This window comes from Condylostylus longicornis, unplaced genomic scaffold (assembly GCF_029603195.1).
Source record: "Condylostylus longicornis isolate FDR11 unplaced genomic scaffold, ASM2960319v2 ptg000006l, whole genome shotgun sequence".
Classification (NCBI taxonomy): Eukaryota; Metazoa; Arthropoda; class Insecta; order Diptera; family Dolichopodidae; genus Condylostylus; species Condylostylus longicornis.
The window spans coordinates 5,924,790-5,948,099 of NW_026577975.1; the positions used below are offsets into that span (position 1 = coordinate 5,924,790).

Genomic DNA, 23,310 nt, shown 5'->3' on the forward strand with positions numbered 1-23,310 from the left:
TGCATATAAATGTTAGATGGCGTATGTATACGTAAAATTCCCTTCACGAAGAATCAATGTATTATGTTCAAAATTGACATCTGCGTTACTTGTTTGGCGATTTTTTGTTTCGGATCCAATAATTTTGCACTTCAAAGAAACAAAAGTTTTTCAACTACAAAACTACAATTTTAGTTCATAGGAAAAAGGTACAAGATGTTGTGACCAAGAAAAGAAGAACTTGCAGGACTAGTATGGAAACACGAATAAGATGGGATCGCACGCAATCCAAGTGTAACTGCAAATTGTAGTCTCAAAATTAGTTTTTTTACTAAAACTCTCTTTAAGAGACAAAAACTAAAAATCAAATTAGTTAAATTTTAATTCTTGATAAATTAGCTTATTATTAATTTTCTTCGTTCATAAAACTGCTTTTTACTGCTCTTATAAAAAAAAAAATAAAATAAAAAGACGGATGCAAGATTTCATTTATTAAAGAATTGCCATTTAATAAGTTTCAGAGTAATATAAGAGCTCTGCAAATCGGAAATTTTTTCGAGCATATACTGATCGTAAAGAGTAACAGGAATCCTAAGGCCTTGAACCGTCAAAACCAAAAAACGAACTCGGATCTTCGATATGTAATTTCGTTAGCCTAACGGTGATCATGTAATTGGCATTTTATTAATTTTGATTTTTTGTATCAAAATAAATGGTTTTCCTTATTTGATATATATTTAAATATGTATTAGATCCATTTCAAAATTAACTTCCTTTCTTTTGTTTTCTAATCCCTTTTATTTTGATATTTCTTTTATATATGATGTGTGCAGCTCATTAAACACAGGCAACAACATTATTAAGTTTAGCATAATAATTGAAATTTTAAAATGACACATGTCATAGATTATTAGACTGTATAGACAGTTGGCAAGCTTGTGGCGTTGTTTTGTAGATTTGTTTTGAGCACAAATTCTTGTGGCACCATTTTGGATAAATTTTTTTAATGGTAGCGTTTGTTATTGTTATAAAAGTTTTCGTTATTTTTTCTCAATGTAATTTTATATCAAAGTTAGATTTACTGCTTCATTCTACAAATTAACCGAATGTCAAAATTTAGAGTCCGACTCAAATGCGATAAAGCAGTGAGTTTGTGACTATATATGTGCTAATATTCTTTTAGGAAATTCTGCACTAAAACTGTTTAAAGAAATAAATAGAAGAGCATGAAATATCTATTAAGTCTATAGAAAATTGAAAAACTAATAAGCATCAAGGGCCACAGAACAAATTACTTATGAGCTCAAATTATGGTTGTAATTAGCTACTTCTAAAAATTATGAGTATAATTCAAAATCAACATTGTCATATATTTGAGATATTACTTAAAAATGAAAACATTTAATTTAAAAAAAATTGACATTGTCAGTTTAAAAAAAAAGGGTTCTTGAAATTTCGAAAAATCGGATGAAGTAAGGTTTGTTAATTATGGTATTTGTAGATAGGGGGGCTTTAATATTATATTTAAAAACCGAAAAAACATAGATAATTTAAATTACAAACAATTAGTATAAGTGCATAATTTGCAAAAAATTATCTATTTTTTTATGGTTTATCGAGAAATCTATTTTGAAATATTTTATAAATTATTACATCATATAGTCATCGTAAAATGATGTTTACTTAAATTTACAGAAATTACACATTGTCCGAATATGTACTTAGATCAAGCTTTTATTCGTTTGCTTTCATTAGGAACGCCGCCATTTCAACATATGTCAAACGTGTCTTTTTTTTTGTTTATGTTTCATTTTAAATTTTAAAGGGCCGCTATTCTCGGAGCTTGAAAGGATTTTAATTTTTTCGAAGTTACTAATAGAAATTTTATTTTTTCCAAAAAGTGAAGCCACCGTAAGTAAAATAAATTTGTTTCAATTTCAATATCAATGATAAAAACAAAATTTTAAAATCGTGTCTAGTTGTCTGAATTTGTTATTATAACTTGTTTCGTTGATTGTGATAATTGGTTATGTCAAAAACTGTCAAAATCTGTGCGCAGAAAACTAGCAACACACAAACAATCTACATATCGACTACCTCTTCTCATTAGAATTGAAAAAAAAAAAAAAAAATAGTGTTTAAAATTTTTGCAAAGAAAAATTAAAAAAAACCTCGAAACAAATTAGTAAATTACTTTTGAAAAGAAAAGCTATGAAATGAAGTATTAATATTTTTGTAAACAAGCAAAAAGAAAAATTCTGCATTTGATCCTAAGAGGATGAGTGAGGTTGTTCAAGACGGGGCTGGGAATTTTTCTTCAGTCTTTACAATAATAAAAACAGAAAAAATTAGTGACGAAGAATTGCTTTCAGTATATAACACTGATTTTCGATTAAATCAATTAAACAATCCAGGTGGTGATATACCAGCGCCAGCTAAAAACGATCCAAACAAAAAACGGCAAAATAATAATAAATCATCGATTTATTACAATAATACGGAATTGAATATAAATTTTGATTGCGGAACAACATTATTAAATTTGGATACACAGAAAAGTTTTAAAACATCGTCACGCTACAAGTGGAATGAAAGTCCTGAAGCAAGGTGAGTCAGAAAATAAGTAACCTAAGGTTCTTTAAATCAATAATATTACTTAAAAAAGAATATGGTCAAATTGTAGACAACGAAGATTACTCCGAAATGCAGCCAGAATGAGAGAAAAAAGAGCACAAGAAACTCCAGAAGAATACAGAGCCAGGTTGAAAAAAAATGCTGAAGCAAATAGAATGCGAAGACAAAATGAGACTGAAGTTCAAAGAGCTATAAGATTAATGAAAAATGCTGAAAGACAAAGCAAGTTGATTACTTTTTTGCTATCAGTATCATTTACAATATTACTATATTTTTAGGATTAAAACGAGCTAATGAAACACCAGAAGAACGTGCGAAAAGATTAAAAAAATCAGCAGAAAGAATGCGTAACATCAGAGCCCAAATGCCTAAGATAATCAAGCCAAATTTGGCCGATAGATTAATAGGTTTTTAAGGAAGAAATGTGATTTGTTATTATTGGATTGTATTAATTCATAAAAGAAAAAAACAAAAACGAAAATGAAAGTGTTTCGGTTAAGTTTTTACTCAAATTTAACTAACAAAAAGTGGAAAGAAAATTTTATACTGAAATTTTGTGTTTTCAAATTAATTTATAAATATTATCATAATAAAAATTGCACCAATAGGTATAAAAGTATTTTAGATGAAAATATAAACGTTGTTTTATTTCCAATTTTAAAGTTTCAGGGTTTCAGAAATAAAAAAAATACCTAGAATTAAAATTGAAAACCATATTGATTAATGAAACTAGCATTTGAGAGATGCGAAATGCCGAGTATAAAAAAAAAAATGGTTTCATTTTGTAAGGTTGTAACACCTTCTATAAATGCTTGTTTTTTTTTCTTTTGCTTTGCAGAAAGAATTTCAAGTTGGCAATACTTTAATTCTGTTCATATTTAACAATAGAGGCGCGTGAATCAGTAATCTAATTGATTTTTTCTGTGAAGCAACAAGATTTTTAATATTATATTTTTCTAGTCAAAATATTGTATTAATACATTATCTCTTTTAATTACATAAAAAACAATATTCGTATTCAATTGAAGAAAAAATTTATAAAAAAAAATGGCGTGGTTTTAGCCACTCAAGGGCCAGCCAAATTTTGTTCAATTCTAATTAGAATCATCTTACTACAACGCCAAGAAAATGTCAAAATGACATCTTTGAAAAAATTTAATTTCTGCGTCAAATTTTATTTAGAAGCATTATTACTATTTCGTACTAACAATGCTGTTTACAAACAAAAAAAAATTATTGGAGAGAGTATAAAATATTATAAACAATTATAGAAAAAATTTATTTCATTAATTTTATCAACTAGTTTTTCATTTTTAAAAAAAAATTGTTATTTGAAAGCTTAAGTAAATTCTAAAGGTCGCGCATAACCAACACATTCAAAAATGAATCCAAATCCAAACTTAATAAAAGTCGAACCAAACGACCAATATTCTGCAAATTTGCTGGGAATTAATCCTCGTGCTGGTATTTTAATACACCATCATCCCCAACCAGCTCAATTACAACAGCAGCATCATCAAGTTCACATGCAACAACAACAGCAACAACAAGTACAGCAACAGCAACACATTGGGAGTGGTACCCTTAACCCTGTTAATATGCTTATATCACCTGGACAGCCTAGTGCAACTCCGTCGCCATACCCATCCAGTGTTGGATCACATAAACAACGTTGGAACGAAAGTCCAGAAGCCAGGGCCCGACGTTTGGCTCGAAATGCTGAAAGAATGCGAGAACGTCGCGCCCGGGAGTCTGAAGAAGAATATAGAAAGCGTTTAGCTCGTAATGCAGAAGCTAATAGAATAAGACGCTTAAATGAAAGTGAAATGGAGCGTGCCATGCGTTTAGTGAGGAACGCTGCACGTCAAAGATTAAGAAGAGCAATGGAATCACCTGAGCAGAGAGCAAAACGTTTGGCCAAATTAGCCCAACGTATGCGTTTATATCGAGCAAATGAAACACCAGAACAAAGAAAGGAACGATTAGCTGAAATGGCTGCTAGAGCAAGATCAAGAATTGCAAGAGAAACCAGCGAAGAAAGGAAGGAAAGGCTTAGGAAACTGAATGATTACGCAAAAAAGGTCAGACTTAATAAAAAACGTTTAAAAGAATTAGGTATAAATAATTTAAACCAGGATCTATCTCAGGAATCAAATCAGAGCATTCAACCACTTGATCATCCTCAACAGGGCCAAGGAAGTCAACACCAAGCGTCTAATATACAAAATTCACAGCAAGCATATCCTCATTCGACTTTAGCCAATTCAATTGAATATTATCAAAATATGTTTATTAATCAATCTTTGAAGACAAATATTGACAAGGCGCCGGGTAAACTTTCCCAAAATTTTAAACTTGGACAAAACTCTAACAATACTGTAGGTATAGCATTAGACAATTCACAACAAGCTAATGCGATATTTCAACAGGCAATGTACGAGAAAGATGTAAAACCGGTTTTATACGGAACTGTTGCTAGTACAATAGAATATTATCAAAACAAATTTATAAAAGAGAAGACTCAGCCCAGCAATGTTAAGAGTGTAACAATAATGCAAGTTCAACTTGATCCAAAAGTTGTTAAAAACTTACAAGGAAATTTTGTTAATCAGCAACAGCCGCAACAATCCCAACAGCAACAACAACAACAACAGCAACAACAACAGCAGCAGCAACAATCTCAACAACAACAACAGCATCAATCCCAAAATACACAAGGACAACAACAGATTCAAAATTCTACCGCACCCGTTTATAACCAATTCGCATATGTAAACAACTTTTCAAATTCAACTCCTGTGGTTACACCACCCACATCATCTACAACTGGTACTCAACAATACTATCCCGTTTATCATAATGGATTTCAATTGGGTTTGGCCTCAGGTACAGTTCCTCCACCTTTTACACCCGTACATTTTCAAACAACACAAGCACCTGGAACTCTTCCATATACTTTAATAAATTCCTCTTCAAATAATACTCCATCGACAACTATAACTGTATCTGCACAACAACCTCAACAGCAGCAACAGCAACAACAGCAGCAGCAACAACAACAACAGCAATCATTGCAGCCAGCACCAATACAGGGTAATGAACTTCCGAAACTTATGAGAGGACGTCCTAGAAAAATTTTCAATGATAATGATTTTTCAAGATTACCACTTGAATTACAAGAGGAAGCTCTTCGACAACACAAAGTCAACACTTTGTTGGAAAATGAAATCAATCAGATGTTAGCTTCACCTGGAAGGCAAAGAAGACGAAGTGGAAGAGTTCAAGAAACAGAAGACGAACGTCGTATAAGATTAGACAAGATGGCAGCACACCAACGAAAATTACGGGCAAATGAATCACCTGAAGAACGATCAGTCCGCCTTAAAAGCTTAAGTGAACGTGCTCGATTAAAACGTGCTCAAGTTCGCGCAACTGAAACAGAAGAAGAAAAGCGCGCACGGTTATCAAAACAAGCAGAGTACGCTCGTTTAAGACGTTTAAAATCACAAAATCCTGAGCAAAAAAAAAAAATTGAATTAAGAGCCAAAGAGTTATACGCCCAATTGCATTCAGTATCACCAAATCCAAGTCAATGTTCAACACCAGATACAAGCATGAACAATTCATATCAACAACAGCAACAACAAAATCAAACAACTGAGCATCATGGTAACCAACAGCAGCCACAACAACAACAACAGCAGCAACAGCAACAACAACAATTATCAAATAATACAAATGAGGATTTTGTTAAAAACCCCGGAAAAGATTTTGCACAATCTGAAAATAATGATGTTTTGAAAATCTTAGAACCTATTATTGTAATGAAAACAAAATAAAGTTATTATATAAATAACATATTATTACATTTAAACATGTATCTATTACATACTATTTAGTTTTAAAAATGAAAAATGGAAAAAAAATTGTATGTTACAAAATTATTTGTAGTATTATGATAGATTATAATAACTTACGAATTAAGATAGTTTTAAGTTATATAGAAAGAAGAACCCTTTTAGATTTTTTTAAAAAAACATAATTTTAAAAAACTACCTAATTGTAGTAATCTCAACACGAAAATTTTAATTTAGAAATAAAACAGAAACACATTGAGTTTAAATTTATAAATAATTGATCTTTCATTTAATCCAGACTATTTGGCTTAGAAATTTTTGTTTATTGTTTCCGCAAATGGCTATTTTTGCTAATATTACTTTTTGTCGATTTCTTTATTTTATATTTTTATATATTAAATGGTGATTGAATAAATTGCTTAAAATATTTAATTAATTTCAGCTTATCGAATTCTTTAAAATGAATATTCAAACACTTCATACTGTAGACACAGAATATTCAGCTGATTCAGTTGAATGGTGCTTGCATCCAAATTTTTCAGAATATTTTGCATGTGGCACTTATCAATTGGATGACGTAGATAATAATACATCTTCTCAGGCACCATGTCGTCGTAAAGGTAGAATTTATTTATTTAAATACGAATTAAAGAACAACATTTTGAAGGAAGAATTCCGCTTGGAAACGGCTGCAATACTAGACATGAAATGGTTAAATTATCATAGAGAAGAGTTCCCAATTTTAGGTGCCGCGAATGCTTTGGGTGAAATTCATATCTATAATATTCAAGATAATAAGCTTGTATTGAAAAGTAGCATTCAATTGAATTCAAATGATGATAATTTATTGGCATTGTCATTAGAATGGTCACCAAATGTTAATAATGAGCTTAATAATTACAAACTTATAACATCAGATTCTAAAGGTTGTGTATCTCTTTTAAATTATGATGGTGTACAATTAATCAAATTAAAAACTTGGTCAGCACATAATTTTGAAGCATGGACATGCAGTTTTGATAAATGGAATTTTAATCGTATTTTTACTGGTGGCGATGATACAACACTAAACTCATTTGATATTCGTGATCCACAAAATATAACTAATAACTATACAAATTATTCGCATATTGCTGGAGTTACTGCTATGTTGAGTCATCCTAAAATGGAGAATATATTGATAACTGGAAGTTATGATGATCGTTTAAGAATATTTGATACAAGAAATTTAAAAAATTCAGTTAAAGAAGTTAATTTAGAAGGTGGTATTTGGAGAATTCGTTCTGATCCAATTACTCACAATCAGAATTTATTATTATGTGCTTGCATGTATAAAAATTTTACAATAGTAAAAATATTTGATGATTCCCAGAACATGGAAATAAAAGGTGCTTATGAGGAACATGAAAGTATTTGCTATGGTGCAGATTGGTGTCAAACATTCGAGGAAAATGAAAAATTAAATAATTTAATTATGGGAACATGTTCTTTTTATGATCATAAACTTTGTGTATCAAAGATAATTAATAATTCTGAATAATTACAAGAACATTATAATTTCATAAAAGGTGTCAAATAAAAATTCATAATATTAAGAATTGAAATTAAATTGAATTCGATTATAATTAAAAAAATTATTATGTATATGTAATTAAAATTTAAACAATGAAATAAAAATCATTTTCTTTTCTATAATTTAATAAAAATAATTAATTTATTTGCATTTCAATTAAATATTGCCACAAAAAAAAAGATATTTTTAAAGCTATAAAACATACTAATTTGTAAAGTAATACATTTAGATCTTTTTTTTTTTAAATTACAAAGTTCGATAAAACATTCCTAACGTGAAAATCCCAAAAAGTTAATATAAATTTTAAGCCCCAATAAATTTTATTCAATAATATGAAAATATTATAATTCAATTACTTATATTAGAGAATTAAAAACCTTAAGTAGATATTTAAATTAAAATTATACAAATCAAAAAATTTCCATACTTAAATAATATTTTAACAAGAAACTTAGCGATTAAATCAGGTATAACTTTTTACATCGTCGATTAATAAAATATTAAAATTAAATTTGTTTTATTGCATACATGTTTATTAAAATAAATGAAAATAATATTTTAAAAGCAAAAAAACCAAAAAAATAAATAACATAAGGTACATTTTTTATACATAAAATAATAATAAACAGTTGAAGCAAATTCTATAAAATCGTTTTGGTATAAAATATCATTTTACCACATTGTTTATAAGGCCCTTGTTTTTCTTTATAAAAATAACTTACATATTTATTGTGCTTATATAGTATGTATATAAATAAAATATTTTAAAAATGTGCAAAATTATCAAATAATATAATAATATTATAATTATTTAAGCTATATAACAATTACATAGATAATATATTTCAAAAAAAAAAATTATAATTATAAAAATACTACAGTAAGTATTCGTAATATTACATAATATTCTAAATTTTGATTCGGTGTTTTATTGTAAAATATGAGTTTATATCAAAAAATGTTTAATTTTATTGAAAATAATTTGACGGTATTTTTAATATATAATCAACAAAATTGAGCTTGTTAATCTTTCTTATTTTCAATTATTTTATTATTGCTTTCATTAACATGTTTAACATAATAAACTTTATATTCTTTTTTCAATGTTTGATGTATTTGATCTTCACAATCAAAAACAATACCTTTAGCTTTATTTTCTAGGTATACTTGTAAATGTAAACGATTTCCTTTATTGATACGATCATTATTTAAAAAATCCTCTGCAGAAATCCTTAAAAAAAATAATACTGAATAATGTTTCAACATAAAATCTAAACATTTTGTTCTTACCATTTTACTTCAGCTATTTCTCGATTACATTTTGCTGGAATAATATTATCGCTGATTGGTTCTAAAGCAATTACAGTATATATATCAGAACAATCAAATGCTGCACCATGTGCATGTCTTAAACTCACTACTGATAAAAATTTTGTTTCAATTTGAGTTTCTTCCTTTACTTCACGAATAACAGCATCAACTAAATTTTCACCTAAAATGATTAAAAAAAAAAACACATGTCATATTTTTATAAATATACTTATGTATGTATGTACTTAAGCAAATAAAGATCTAATAAAATGAAAAAGTATTACTATATAAAGAGTCATAATTAAAGATTACCTGGTTCAACATAACCACCTGGTAATTTCCAAAAATTTGCAACAATTGCATGCTTTTCACGTACAACAAGAACTTCATTATTTTTATTAATAACTAATCCACCAACACCTAACATTGTATGTGCATATTTAGGTAAATTATCTGGTTCAGATGGCAACCATTTAAACATCAACACATAACCTTGTTTTGCATGATGATAATCGAAGCCATTCTTTGAAACAAAAAAAAAATAAAAGAGCAGATGTTTTCATTTTAAGATTAAAAATATTTTGGCGGGTAATATACAATGTTATAGAATATCTACATAATGTATGTATGTAAATAAAATTTATTGTTGCCTGTATTTTCTAATTTATTTAATATTATAAAATATTTCCATCTAAAAATGTCTAGACTTTTTATTTTCATAATTGATATTGAATAAATAAAAATCAGTAAGTATTTTTTGTGGTAGGTATACACACATAGGTATACACCTCTATTTTTATTATTTACATTAATGTACATACGTACAACATAAAATTATGCATTCTAAAATATCTTAATTATGAGTGAGTTAATCCACGTATGTACGTATTCTAAAATTTTCTTTGTTCACTTTGTCTGCAATATATGAATCTAATTCAATGCAAGCATACATTATATCCATGTTTTGCAGTAAACGCACATTCAGTCATATTTTCAATTAAACATGTTTGTATGTACATATATATAAATTTTTCTTTATAGTTTTTGTATCTTCTAAATGCACATACCCAGGCACATGCATTCAATTAAAGTTTCTCATACATTGTATTATTATTCTACTTATATTCATAGACTAGTATTCAGTAGATACATACAATAAAAAAATTGTAATTTTGACCTTGTCTGTTTTTGCTTTTTTACTAGGTTAGGTATACCTATAAAATCTTATGTATACAAGAGTTGTAATAATTATAATTTTTTTTACCGCGTGATAAATGATATATGTACATATATGTAGGTATGTCATTTAAGTATATATAACTGCTGTTTATGGATTTATGTAATTCAAAATTACCTTAACTAAATGTGGCACCCAATCTGATTTTTCAGTTTCAATATTAAACCATATTGTTCGAAAACAATTTTCACTCCAATATTTTAAAGAATCTATTTATTAAAATAGAAAATGAATTATATTAATAAAAAATTATAAATAATTAATAATGTATGATCATTACCTTGTAATTTTTTGGCAAAATCAATATCTCCATTATTATAATCTTTACTATTAATAGTTATACCATTATATCGATCCTTATATCCTTTAAATATTTCATCAGGAACATTATCCATTTTTTCAAATCTAAAATACAATATGCATTTTTTAAAACAAAAGAGTTTGAATAACATGAAAATTTAATAAAAATTTCTTTAGAATTTTTTTTTATATTTTTATTCAAATATTTACTGGTGGAAAACATTTGATAAATTCGTCATATTACTTGCTGTTTTTTTATTATCATTTGTACTCATAAATTTCTGTAGAAAGGAGGAGGACGTTTTATAATTATTATTTAATATTGTTCTTTTAATTAAACTAAAATTCGTTATAAAAGTTAGTATCTTAGACATTTATAGAAAATAGATTTTAATTTAAAAAATTCGAAAGTATTAGGCAGCCGTTTTTCGTTTCTTTGAATTAAAAAGTTTTGATTTTTTTTTTTCGTTTTTTTTTTGGTTAATTTCCATATATAAAAAAAAAATTATGCTGCTACCTAATACTTTGCATTATTTCATTTTAAAAACAAATAAATCACATATTGTATATTAAAATCCTATAGTATACTTTTAATTTGATTAAGAAATTAATTAAGTAATTCACCAAATCCTAATTTTCTAAAAAAAAAAAAAATTCTTGCTTATCAGTTCACTACAATAGTTTACAATTATTATGATAGATTGTATAGTAAATATTTAATATATGTATGTATATAATGTGCATGCATATAAATATAATAAGAATATTATAATTGAACATATGCAATTTGCTATGTTTACATCATCAACTTGTCAAATATATTTTAGTAAAAATATATACATACATACAAATAAATTATATATTTACTATATTATGCAGATGTCGTATACGAAATGTAATCACACATTTTTATAATGTTCATAACTGTCATAAATGTCAAATTTATTTAACATTCGTGACAGTTTAAAAAAAAATTTTACTTGGTGGTTACATAGGCAATGCTTCAATTCAAGTATACATATTTAAAAAAATACTTTTTAAATATATAATTATAGTAGAATTGTGGTAATTTATTATTCGTATTTCATTTAAGTGTTTAAGTTAGTCATGAGTAGCCAAAACTGACCACAACTACACTACCTCGAAATAAATACGTAGAAGATCTGTAAAGTTGTGTTATTTTTTTTCGATAGTTGGAAATAGTGTATCTAATAAACAAAGATAGATTTTTTCTTATCGGAAAAATTCTTATTTTACTTATTTTCTTATTATTTTGGAATTTAATTTTATTATTTCGAAATGTCTTTTCTCTTATTAAATTGACATTTGAACATTAAAAAAAGAGTTATATGGAAAAAAAAAGGCCATACCATTTTATAAAATGTTAATGTTATAATTTACTCATATATCGAAAAAGACCGTTGCATTTACAAACTTCGCCTATATACTCATGAGTAGTTTGAATTCATGAGTAGTTTCGAAATGTCATAGTATAAAATTTAAGGAAGTATGTGACGTGATTATTTCTTTCTAAATTTATTCAATAATTTTTTACAAGAGAAGAATATAATACCATTTAAAAAATTATTTGACTCATATGAATGTCCTTTGTTTATGTCAAATAGATAAGGGCAAAAAATAAGAATTAAAAAGATGACAAGTTAAAACGGAATATATATACACTGAATTCGTAAGAAATATTGAACGAAATATTTTAATGTATTGTACCGCTTAGATTGTGATGAAAATATATAAAGTTTCTGAAATTTTTAAGCGAAATCCTTGTAAACCACATAATATATATATACAGAATTTTAGTTAAACAATTTTCTAAGACGATATCTTTAAAAGGAAAGAAGAGAAAAGGCCTTTCTACATTTGCGTCGTATATAACTGGATATTTTCATTCATACCATTTAAACAATGTTTTCACCCCAGTATTTTCAAATTTTTTCCCCCTGAGAAAATTTTCTGGTTGGGTATAAGATTTTTGTATTTCATATGTATGTATGTATATTGTTGGATGTATAATATTTATTGTTTATATTAGTTTTTTTTTGGTTATGTTATGCACTTGCACTTAAAAAATAAATTTAAATATAGAAATTTTAATTTCATATTAGCATAAATTTAGAAATCAAAATATTGGAAAATCTAAAATATGCTAGTGACCAAATTATTGAGAGGTTCTACAATTTTGGGGTTAAATAAGTTAATTCGTAAAACTAGCAATTATAAGCGTTCATTAGTGGTAACAAATCCAAGTGATAACAGTCTAAGGGATATTATAACTGATTTTGCTAAAAAAAATTCTAAAACGAAGAGTGATTTTGGAGAACTTCGTAAAGAGTTGCTTTTGAATAAAAAAAGTTTAACAGAAATAAATGTTGATTATTTTATAATAAGCGTGCTAAGCTCAACAAATGATCTACACCTTGTGGAAAATTATATTGAATATTTAAAAAACAATGATTTGGAAGTTAAAACGCCAGTTTTAGGATGTTTGTTAAAGCTTTACAATAATTATTATGAATGTGGCAAGCTTACAGCAGACAAGCATGTAAACATTTTAAATATATATAAAGAAATATTGGAAAAATATGATAATCTTGATGCTTCAACATGCGAAAATTTGATTTTTGGTTTAGTATGCACATCTGATTGGAAAAAATCATTAGAACTCTTACAGATTACCAAATTATCTGCTAAACCAAGTAATAATGTTTACAGTTTAATAATATCAAAAGCATTCGAAAATGCCACGGATAACGAATTAGGTTGGACATTACTCCATGAAATGGTTAATGAATACAAAAAACAACCAAATTGTAAAATATTTATATCTATTTTAAAATCAATACAAAATGAAGCTGATTATACGAAACAAATAGAAACCCTAAATCGTTTATTAAGTTTTATAGGTGAACATGATATCGTTATTAGTAAGTTAGTTACCAATGAATTGACGAAAACTTTAGATAGTATGAATTTAAAAAATTCTCAAACCCAAATTTCTTTTAATGGGAAATGTGAAAATTGTAATTTATTCCTTGAAAGAGTCTTTATAAGTAATGATGAATTTAAATTGATGAGAAATACGTTCTTAGATCGTGCAATAATACATAAAGATGTTTTTCTTAAAACAAATCCTAAAGAATTGGAAAATTTTTTGAAATACATTGATAAGCATGCACCTTTTCATTGTGTAGTTGATGGTCTTAATGTAGCTTATTCAATTAATGGAAAATTGTCACCTGTTGCAGTAAATTTATAATTTTATGAATAAGGAATAAATTTCATATATAGACAAATTTTTTAGGTGTGTTCTGTTGTTAAGTACTTTAAAGATTTAAATATGAACATTTTATTAATTGGACGAAAGCACATGACACGATGGCCTAATGAACATTTTGGTTATATAAAAAAAAATTGCAAAATGTTTTTGACGGATAATTTGTAAGTACAACCTAAATGCCAACTAAAAAAAAAATTCAAAATCTTATTAGGTACATTTCTAATAAAAAAAATTTATACTAAATTTAGATCACAAGATGACCCGTTTTTATTATATGCTGCATTGAAAAGTGGTCCTTCTACTCACATTTTTTCTAAAGATTTAATGAGGTCACATTCTTATTTATTGGGTGACAATTTAAAATTAATATTTAAGAGATGGCTTCAGGAGCATTTATATTCATTGATAAAAGTAAAAAAGAATGGTAAAATATTAGTTAAAGAACCATGTAAGTTTAATATAAATGCACATAAAGTTGAAGAAACGTGGCATTTGCCCTTCACAGAAAATTATCAGGCAAATCCAAAAGATTCATATGAAGTCCCCCAAAATTGGTTATGCATTAAATTACCGAATTTAAATAAATGATTGTAAAAAGCATAGATTGATTAAATTTTTTTTTTTTTTAAAAAATTTGGTTTTATTGTAAAAAGAGAATGTTAATTTTTTGTTTTACACAGTTTTATCTAATTTAAATGACTGACTTTCGGTGTAGTCTATTCAGTATAGTGGGAAGGTCCAGAACATTACATATATCGAAAAAAAAAAACAAATTAATACATCCTTGAAAGAGGGGGAAGGGGGATTGAACCCTGTATGAAGTGCAATGAAAGCTACAAAATTGAATATTTTGGTCTTAATTTAAATAATCTTAAATAAGTTTGCTTTTTTTATTACATGTAATTATTTACAAATTGTTTTAAAATTAAAGAGAAAAACATGAAAAGTGGGATTTTGCAATTATTGTACTTGAGTCCTAAATTAAAATTTACTTTTATTTGATGTACTTATTTTAATCCTAAAGATTCAATAAAATTATTTACATTTGAGTTTATTTTTTTTCTTTTATTTTAGTAAAAAAAGAGAACATTAGTTATATTTTAACTATTCAAACACTGATTTCTTGAATCATCAAATTCAATTTTAAAAAGAAAAGCTAAAAATCAACACAATCTAATAAAAAAAAAAAATTTCAACAAAAACTACCATAGGTTTAAATAATTATTTTCTCTGATATTTTTTTTCTTTTTAGTAATAAACCAACCTAAGAGAAAAACAAATTTTAATATTCTATAATAAAGTTTCTAAGTATTTTTTTTTATTATATATACATATATATATATATATATATATATATATATATATATATATATATATATATATATATATATATTATACATATATAAAACTATTCCCTTTTGGATTAGAAAAGAGATTTCAGAATAACAATTTGAGCACACAAATTTAAAATTTTGTTACTTTTTTCCTTTTTAGATTTTCTTTTCCTTATTATTTTTTTTTTTTCAAATTTCAATATAATAATTAATAATATTCAATAATTATAATAATAAACTACTATCAATTAGAGTAACAGTCATCTTCATCTCGAACATAATTTGTTATTGAAAAAACAAACGATAAACAACCAAAACGTATCAAATTTCCATGTTGAAGAACTACAGTATCCTCCCATCCTGGAATGGCTGGAAGACGCGAACTACATCGACATTCCGGTTTTTTAGGAGTTTCAATTCTATAAGAATATAAAACAATTAATAATGAATTTTTTTCTTTTTTCAAATTTTAAACTAACCTAATATCATTGCAATATGTTTTAATTTGATTTGATGTTGAAGGAATTAATGTTGTTTTATTATTTATATTATCATTATTTCTTCTTTTATCTAGAATTTCTTTTATTTTTTGTTTCATTTGTTTTGTTTCTTCTTTATTCATTTTATTACTTGTATTAACTAAATAACGTTCATCTTTATCAACTATACTGCATATATACAATTGTCCATTAACTTCTGTACCATATTCTGAATAATTTAATAATTCAAATGTTTTAGAATATTCATCATAAAAAATTGTTGCATGTTTTGAGGATATATGTTTACATTTACCATATTTACTCAAACATAAATCAGTTGTATCATCACCACAACCAATATTTAAGGTACGATATTTCATTTCAATTGAATTTTTAACAGAGATATTTGTAAACCATTTATTACCCTCTAATAAATCATATAATGGTGTTAAAACAGCTCTAGATTTTATATATATTTTTCTAATTGATGGTTCTAAGCGTATTGCAATTTCTTCAGCTTTTTCATTATCTGTCCTATTCGATTTTGGATTTAATAATAATTCTTCTGAAATGTTATTAAATGATAATTTTTCTGAACTATTATTATTACAAAAGTCATTTAAAATAGTTGTATGATCATTATTAATATTATTATTAATATTATGTTTATTATTATTTATAATATTATTATTATTCGTTGTAAAATTATTTTTTATTAATGTTGTTCCTAATTCTATTGCTTTATTATTCTGTTCGTCAGTAAACATTTTTGATATTCTTTCAATATCGTCATGTGATAACAATTGGCTTGGTAGTAATGTTTTTTTATTATTGTTTCCGGTTACAGCAGCTTGGCTATTGAGTATTTCTCGAATACGTTTTGCAGCAGTCCTATTTCTATATTGAACTACTATGTCTGGATTTTCAGCAATTATTTGCTGCAGTCGTTGAAACGCTAATAACTTAATTAAATCAACATCTAAATATTTTAATTCAGCATCAATATATGGATCTAAGTTTTGATTTTCTTCATCATTAGTATCATTTTCATCGTCATCGTCATCATCTTTAAAACCATTATTTCCTGTCAATTTTCCTTCAAGGGATGCTGCTCGTTTCATTAATCTTTCTTGTTGTTTTTTGAAAAGCTCATTTTCTATACCACGTTTTCCTTTCCGTTTACTAATCTTTTTATGATTATCAATCTTCTCTGCCGTATCATTTTTTTCAGAACCAGTTATTGCAGCACTTTCAGATTCTTCTTTCCCGAACTCTTTCCTAGAATCACTTTCGTCTTCATCCTCACTAATATCAGATTCACCCAATTCACGACGAATTTCTCTTAGTTTTTCATTTGCATTTTTAATTTCTGACAAATTTTCTTCTACAACTGATTTCAATTCTTCATTTGTTGGTTTTGTTTGCTCGGGGAAACCTAAAATAATTTAAATTATTTTTACTTCAGTTGACTTAATTCTTTGAAAAATCTCAATTTGAAAGAACGTGAAAATACCGTTATAGCGTTTGTTAATCATTTCATAGCGAAAGGCATCTCGCAGTGATGGTAGCATAGGAGGTGGGTTATCATAGTAATATTGCACCATTGGTGGAACCTCGACTCTGTCTCTTGGTTTTGGAGCCAATTTGAATCGAAAAGGAGGATTTTTTGAATGAACACGCCGAAAAAATTCAGTTTTAACAGTTTCATGATCTACTGGCCCAGAATATTTATTCCACAATTTTATTCGTTCTGTAGTTGATATGCTATTTAGAAGTTTCCAATCCTAGAAGCAAATAATTTTTAAATACCATAAAATAATTATAAAGGAAAATATAATTACTATAAAATTTTCTGGATGGTTTGGACACATCCATAAACCTGTAGGTAATGCTGTTAAAGGTGGATCCAAACAGTCCTAAGAGCAATTCAAACTTTTAATTACAGAAATTGAATATTAAAGTCTAAGAGCCTACCAAATGAAACAGCAAAGGACAATAGTCACATGCAACTAAAGGTGCTTTCCTGCAAGATTTTCTGCAATAAAAGCACGTTTTAGCAGGTAAAGGTACTAGTCCTTGAGAATCCAATTCATATGGTTTAGAATTTCTTCTATACGGTTTTTTTGATCCATTCCTTATTGGCTCAACTAAATTTAAATTGTTTAATTTTGTGGTTTAAAAAAATTAAATTTTTCACCTTTATCTGATCCTGGAAACTGATAGTGAACTTCCATCTCTTTTGGTAAACCAAATTGCCTTGGATTCATTATCATGGCAGCATTTATAAGCTCGTCTAAAGGGTTTGGCTTTTTATTTGAATCAAAATTTTTTGTTAAAGCTAATTTATGTGCTAAAATTTTATCTGTGGGTGCGCTAGTATCACTACAAAATGAAATATGACTACTACTACGTTTCCTTAAATTACGCAATTTGTTTGGAACAGAAGACATTATTTCTTGTTGCTCATGTAATGCATTAGGAGTATTTGGCCGAGAGTTATCTGAGTCAACTTTTGCTGTTAAAGTACGATCAACCGAGTTAGCTTTTGATGTTGACGTTGAATTTACTTTTAACGTCATGCGACAATTGTGACATAACCATTGACCATTTGGTATGTCTTCTTCTGTTAATGGTGGATCACTGAAAACATTAATGAATATATTTTCATTTTTATGGCAATTAAAATTTGTAACTTACTGGCACTGTAAATGGAAACTAGAAGGACATTTATCGCAACAAATCAAATCTCCACCTTCATCGCAGGCATCACAAGAGTCATGATTATGTACTCGACCTTGACGTTTGTAATAAGGATGTTTTGTTATTGCTTTAATATTTACTTTTGGTTCTTCATCTGGTGGTTTGATAAGCTCCTGTATAGCCTGAAATAAAATATGTTCGACTAATTAGGGTTTATGTAACAGTACTTGTTGCACATTTTGATATTCCAAAAGCATTATATTTTAATTCTTCTAATAAAACCCCGCCAAAAGAAAATATAGAAATTATAAGTAAAATGAATAAATAAGGACACTTAATATAGTGTAAATAATTTAAATTATAGTTTTTATGATTTTTATTTGAACAATGCGCAGGACGCCATTTCTTAGGATGAACAATATTGGATCTCATGGATGTCATCAAAATTATTTTAAAACACTAGACACCTTCTCTTAGTTAATAATTTGCAACGAAAAACTTTCTTTGGCTAAAATTATATAGTTTTAAACATATATTATTTAATATAATGTGAAGACAACCGAAAAATTGCGTAAAATATTCACGGGGGTTAGACCAATGCATCAATAACATATACATATTTTTTTAAATTGACCAACATGCATTAACATTTATTTAACAACTTACCTGCATTATGGAGCTTGACAGAGCTAAATCATGTTCAATTTTCGACATTTTAAATAATTATTTCTTTTAAAATCACCTATTTATTTCTTCGTTTTTATTTTTAAAGCTTTAGTTGGTGCCAATTTATAGTGTCACTTTTGACAATTTTAGAAATTTTGTTTATACTCGTGCTGCCATTTGAAAAAGAGTTCCATGTATAACAATTGTTTAGAAAATTTTGATTTTGCTTGATGTTTACATTTAAAAATTTTTATGGTAAAATTAGTTGCTTTGATAGATTTTAAATATGTAAGTATTATATAAGTTACAATTTCAGTTTTCTTAATAAAAATTAATACGCTTTAAGTAATCTCATAAACGTGTTTTTTTTTGTCAAATAAATATTATTATTTAATTGTTTATACATTATAATTAAATAATAAATATTATTATTTAATTATAATGTCAAATTAGGGGCATATTATTTTTTAATAAATAAGTTATTTAAAATCGCTTTTTAATTTCGTTTGCATGAAACTGTGATAAAATTTTTAATTTCTCTTCTACGTGGACTGTAACTTTCTTAGCTTTACACACAAGTTTAATGAAAAGTCGGTTAATTGTCAGGAATCAAAATTCAACTGATTTTTTTTCCGTGAAGAAAAATTCGTAAGTAAAATACAGAACATAATGACAATAGACATTATATAAAAATTCGATTTTCAAAAATTAAATACGAATATAATAATTAGAATACAATAAAATTACTTTTACTTTAATTTTTTGCCTCACAGTTTAAATTTTGCAAAAAATCTTTCACGTAAGATAGTACTTTTTGAATTTATCTTACATCGACGAGCAGTTATGTGAAACTCTTTATTATTTCAGAAGAAAATTTAAAATGTAAATAGTATATACAATATATGAAGTTTTTGTATATATTTACTAATCTTATTTAAAATTTTTATAAATTAAAATATGTGAAAAAATTAGTGTCATAGTAGTTCAATAACACAAAACTAAAATCATTAATTTTCCCCGTTTTATGAAAGAAAAGTTTTGCAAATCACTAACGATGTTAATAAGTAAAATATAAATAGATACAGAAAAACTGTTTTTTCGAAAAATAAAAATCAAATAAAATTAAAGATTTCTTTTTGAAAATTATAGCTAACGAAACTTTGTCTAAAATTTTAGAAGTATATAAAATTATAGGCACCATTACATCATATTTTAAATCTCTTTATTTTTACTACTTCGTTGTATTTACGTCAAATTTATAATTTTATATGAAAACTCTTCATATAAAAAGAAACTATTTGTATATATCAAATTCGGTTTGATTACGAAGAAGCGGTGAATTCACTTTAATTCGCGCTAAAAAGTTAATTAAATTAAGTCTAATGTTAATACTAAACTAAATTAAGAAATAATGCTCTTATTAAATATAGATCTATAAGTTCGTTAAGAAATTTTTTGCGAGAATACATTTCCCAGGATATTAAAATTCTCTAGAGATTTTCTTATCTTTTTCTTTAAAAAATGTGAATCAATTTTGTACTTTCAAAATAGTTGCTACATATACCCCATTGCCATTATTTATAATTATATTTAATAATTAACAGGCATATGTCAAATTACAGACCTTTCAATCGCGAAATCAAAAATTATTACAATAGTTTTCTAATTAGTTTTTATTTTTCTTTTTTATTATTTATAAAAATAAATTTAAACTATAAAATATAATACTATTTTTCCTAAGTATCTCTCACTCAGTATTTATTATTTGAATATATTTAATATTAAATCTGTAAATTTAAGTAAAATAATCAACCAAAATGACACAGATAAAATTTTGATTATTTTAAAGGAAGGAAACTGAAAACTTTGAAACTTCATTGAAAATCAAAAGTTGATATCAAAATTTTAGTTTCTTTGTGTGAATTCAATTCTTCTTTCATCTCCAAATCTCCAGTATCGAAATTTATGGATTTTAAAAGAATATATAAAATTTATGTGGCTTTGTTGAAGTAAAAAATTTACACGAGATTTTAGAAAAATTATTTAAACATTTTTATATCAAAGGATAGAAAAAAAAAATTGCGATGGCTAGAGACTATGATTACTTGTTCAAGTTATTAATCATCGGTGATAGTGGTAAGTTTTAATATGTGCTTAATACGAACAAATCAATTTTACATATCAATGTAAAATTTATGAATAGTTTTTTAAATTTATGTCAATTTTTCCTGAATCAATAATGAAATAGACTTTCCAATATCTCGGAAATGTTGAAGTTTCTAATAAAAAATGTATTTTATATGAGAATACAATGTCTGTTGTTATTAAGTTTGAAGCCTTGAAATTTTTTTCAAAAAATATATTTATTGTAAGAAAACATTCTATTAATGTTTCTTTATGAAATTGATTGGAGAAGTTATCTGCCCCATAACCAATTTTAGAATAAAAATACTTATTACCTAATTCTAAATTTGTTGATTTTAACGTCAAATTGATAACAGAATTTTATTAATTATTTATTAATAGCTATGTAGGTAATTATAATATACTTGTGTATGTATGTATTTTTAATACCACATTAAAATTATTTTTGGTAATTATTGGTTTTTAAATGAAATTGTTTTTGTATTTTAAGGTGTTGGAAAATCTTCGCTTCTCATTCGTTTTTCTGATAATACATTTTCTGGAAGTTACATAACAACAATCGGAGTTGATTTTAAAATTCGAACAGTGACAATAGATGGTTTAAGAGTAAAATTACAAATCTGGGACACTGCAGGACAGGAACGTTTCAGGTACTCACTTGTTTTGATAAAATATTAAAAAAAATTTAATTATTATATTATTTAAATTAAAATTATATAAATTTTATTTTTTTAGAACAATTACAAGTACATATTATCGTGGAACACATGGGGTAATTGTCGTTTACAGTGTAACTGATGGACAATCCTTTGCAAATGTTCGAAGATGGTTACAAGAAATAGAACATAATTGTGATGTTGTCAATAAAGTTTTAGGTATGTACATTTTAAATATATTTTTATTATATGGAATAATTTTTTAACTTTTCCATAATAATATATTAATTTTATTTTTAGTTGGTAATCAAAACGATGATCCAGCCCGTAAAGTAGTACTAACTGAGGATGCTCAACGTTTTGCCAAACAAATGAATATTGAATTATTTGAAACATCAGCCAAAGAAAATATTAATGTGGAAGAAATGTTTTACGCCATAACAAAACAAGTTTTAAATCATAAATTGCAACAAAATGCACAGAATGCTCTTCAAAATAATGACACAGTTAATTTAAGGAAACCAAAAAAGCCTAAAACTCGATGTTGTTAGTTGTAGAAAAAGGTTTTTTTTTTTTTTTTAAATTTACTAGAAAGATAAAAAGTTGAATAAAAAAAATTGAAATAGGTATGCTTTCCTAAATTAAGAAAAGAAGAAAATTTTTTTATCTTTTTCAATAATTGTGTATAAAAATCAATTGCCTACCTAACAAAAATATATATATGTATATATATATTTTTTTTATAAATTATTTAAAGTATATAATGTAATTGTATAGAAAATGCATTTTTTGTAAGCATATATATGTATAAATATGTATGAGTTTTGATTCGATATTATATATGTACACTTATATATACATATATTATCTAAAATAAAATAAGTAATCCAAAAAACAAAAGATATAAAAAATGAGTATTTAAAGTCAAGAAATAAAAGAAAAAATTAGCAATTAACGATATTAAAACTATTATCTTACAAATTTAATTAAATTCTTTTCGAATTTTGTTTTTACATAATATGTTCATTTAAAATAATTTAAAATTGGTCAAAAATTTCCTATTATTTTTTTTATTGTATTTTTATAAAAATTTTTGCATGACTAAAATATTCGAATTTTTTCTTTTTTTTTTTGTTTTAAAGAA

The 23,310-nt window shown here is 26.0% G+C and overlaps 6 protein-coding genes across 10 annotated transcripts; 4 read left to right on the plus strand and 2 right to left on the minus strand.

The window, feature by feature from the left end:
• Positions 1-1,751: 1,751 nt before the first annotated feature.
• LOC129618056 (diphthine methyltransferase) lies at positions 1,752-8,047 on the plus strand. Its single transcript, XM_055532965.1, has 2 exons — positions 1,752-1,890; positions 6,913-8,047. The coding sequence occupies exon 2, from the start codon at positions 6,931-6,933 to the stop codon at positions 8,008-8,010; it is 1,080 nt and encodes a 359-aa protein (XP_055388940.1). The 5' UTR covers positions 1,752-1,890; positions 6,913-6,930; the 3' UTR covers positions 8,011-8,047.
• On the plus strand, positions 3,512-6,660 carry LOC129618028 (alpha-protein kinase 1-like). 3 transcript variants are annotated; one of them, XM_055532963.1, is made up of 2 exons: positions 3,512-4,694; positions 4,749-6,660. In XM_055532963.1, exons 1-2 carry the CDS (start codon positions 3,996-3,998, stop codon positions 6,450-6,452), a joined length of 2,403 nt encoding a protein of 800 aa, XP_055388938.1. In that variant the 5' UTR covers positions 3,512-3,995; the 3' UTR covers positions 6,453-6,660. The 3 variants fall into 3 exon arrangements, with proteins under 3 accessions (XP_055388938.1, XP_055388939.1, XP_055388933.1); XM_055532964.1 differs by having other exon boundaries at positions 4,761-6,660; XM_055532958.1 differs by having other exon boundaries at positions 3,512-4,991; positions 5,043-6,659.
• A 927-nt stretch (positions 8,048-8,974) lies between the features above and the next one.
• Positions 8,975-11,570, minus strand: LOC129618412 (uncharacterized). 2 transcript variants are annotated; one of them, XM_055533146.1, is made up of 7 exons: positions 11,451-11,570; positions 11,102-11,172; positions 10,872-10,996; positions 10,709-10,800; positions 9,667-9,877; positions 9,334-9,535; positions 8,975-9,274 (listed from the first exon to the last, which is right to left on the minus strand). In XM_055533146.1, exons 2-7 carry the CDS (start codon positions 11,164-11,166, stop codon positions 9,067-9,069), a joined length of 903 nt encoding a protein of 300 aa, XP_055389121.1. In that variant the 5' UTR covers positions 11,167-11,172; positions 11,451-11,570; the 3' UTR covers positions 8,975-9,066. The 2 variants fall into 2 exon arrangements, with proteins under 2 accessions (XP_055389121.1, XP_055389120.1); XM_055533145.1 differs by lacking the exon at positions 11,451-11,570 and having other exon boundaries at positions 11,102-11,373.
• Positions 11,571-12,965: 1,395 nt separating this feature from the next.
• LOC129618414 (mitochondrial ribonuclease P catalytic subunit) lies at positions 12,966-15,239 on the plus strand. Its single transcript, XM_055533148.1, has 3 exons — positions 12,966-14,153; positions 14,211-14,347; positions 14,435-15,239. The coding sequence occupies exons 1-3, from the start codon at positions 13,053-13,055 to the stop codon at positions 14,772-14,774; spliced, it is 1,578 nt and encodes a 525-aa protein (XP_055389123.1). The 5' UTR covers positions 12,966-13,052; the 3' UTR covers positions 14,775-15,239.
• A 407-nt stretch (positions 15,240-15,646) lies between these two features.
• On the minus strand, positions 15,647-19,500 carry LOC129618197 (PHD finger protein 12). Its single transcript, XM_055533012.1, has 8 exons — positions 19,366-19,500; positions 18,697-18,881; positions 18,197-18,639; positions 17,974-18,146; positions 17,841-17,915; positions 17,513-17,783; positions 16,000-17,434; positions 15,647-15,939 (listed from the first exon to the last, which is right to left on the minus strand). The coding sequence occupies exons 1-8, from the start codon at positions 19,411-19,413 to the stop codon at positions 15,765-15,767; spliced, it is 2,805 nt and encodes a 934-aa protein (XP_055388987.1). The 5' UTR covers positions 19,414-19,500; the 3' UTR covers positions 15,647-15,764.
• Positions 19,501-21,072: 1,572 nt separating this feature from the next.
• Positions 21,073-22,961, plus strand: LOC129617925 (ras-related protein Rab-35). Of its 2 annotated transcripts, XM_055532929.1 has the most exons (5): positions 21,073-21,374; positions 21,430-21,501; positions 22,001-22,160; positions 22,246-22,385; positions 22,467-22,961. In XM_055532929.1, the coding sequence occupies exons 2-5, from the start codon at positions 21,450-21,452 to the stop codon at positions 22,715-22,717; spliced, it is 603 nt and encodes a 200-aa protein (XP_055388904.1). In that variant the 5' UTR covers positions 21,073-21,374; positions 21,430-21,449; the 3' UTR covers positions 22,718-22,961. The 2 variants fall into 2 exon arrangements, with proteins under 2 accessions (XP_055388904.1, XP_055388903.1); XM_055532928.1 differs by having other exon boundaries at positions 21,078-21,501; positions 22,467-22,959.
• Positions 22,962-23,310: the final 349 nt, after the last annotated feature.

Excerpts from the sequence above, each read along its gene's own strand:
- LOC129618414 (XM_055533148.1), top strand. The coding sequence starts at position 13,053 with ATGCTAGTGACCAAATTATTGAGAGGTTCTACAATTTTGGGGTTAAAT. Across the intron at positions 14,154-14,210 it reads GAAAATTGTCACCTGTTGCA|GTGTGTTCTGTTGTTAAGTA; the intron begins GTAAATTTATAA and ends CAAATTTTTTAG. Across the intron at positions 14,348-14,434 it reads ATGTTTTTGACGGATAATTT|ATCACAAGATGACCCGTTTT; the intron begins GTAAGTACAACC and ends TACTAAATTTAG.
- LOC129618028 (XM_055532958.1), top strand. The coding sequence starts at position 3,996 with ATGAATCCAAATCCAAACTTAATAAAAGTCGAACCAAACGACCAATAT. Across the intron at positions 4,992-5,042 it reads GACAAAACTCTAACAATACT|GCAATGTACGAGAAAGATGT; the intron begins GTAGGTATAGCA and ends ATATTTCAACAG.
- LOC129618197 (XM_055533012.1), bottom strand. The coding sequence starts at position 19,413 with ATGTCGAAAATTGAACATGATTTAGCTCTGTCAAGCTCCATAATGCAG. Across the intron at positions 18,882-19,365 it reads TGTCAAGCTCCATAATGCAG|GCTATACAGGAGCTTATCAA; the intron begins GTAAGTTGTTAA and ends ATTTTATTTCAG. Across the intron at positions 15,940-15,999 it reads ACATATTGCAATGATATTAG|AATTGAAACTCCTAAAAAAC; the intron begins GTTAGTTTAAAA and ends ATATTCTTATAG.
- LOC129618412 (XM_055533145.1), bottom strand. The coding sequence starts at position 11,265 with ATGTCTAAGATACTAACTTTTATAACGAATTTTAGTTTAATTAAAAGA. Across the intron at positions 10,997-11,101 it reads TTATCAAATGTTTTCCACCA|ATTTGAAAAAATGGATAATG; the intron begins GTAAATATTTGA and ends ATTGTATTTTAG. Across the intron at positions 10,801-10,871 it reads TTTTGCCAAAAAATTACAAG|ATTCTTTAAAATATTGGAGT; the intron begins GTAATGATCATA and ends TTTAATAAATAG.
- LOC129618056 (XM_055532965.1), top strand. The coding sequence starts at position 6,931 with ATGAATATTCAAACACTTCATACTGTAGACACAGAATATTCAGCTGAT.
- LOC129617925 (XM_055532929.1), top strand. The coding sequence starts at position 21,450 with ATGGCTAGAGACTATGATTACTTGTTCAAGTTATTAATCATCGGTGAT. Across the intron at positions 21,502-22,000 it reads ATTAATCATCGGTGATAGTG|GTGTTGGAAAATCTTCGCTT; the intron begins GTAAGTTTTAAT and ends TTGTATTTTAAG. Across the intron at positions 22,161-22,245 it reads GCAGGACAGGAACGTTTCAG|AACAATTACAAGTACATATT; the intron begins GTACTCACTTGT and ends TTATTTTTTTAG.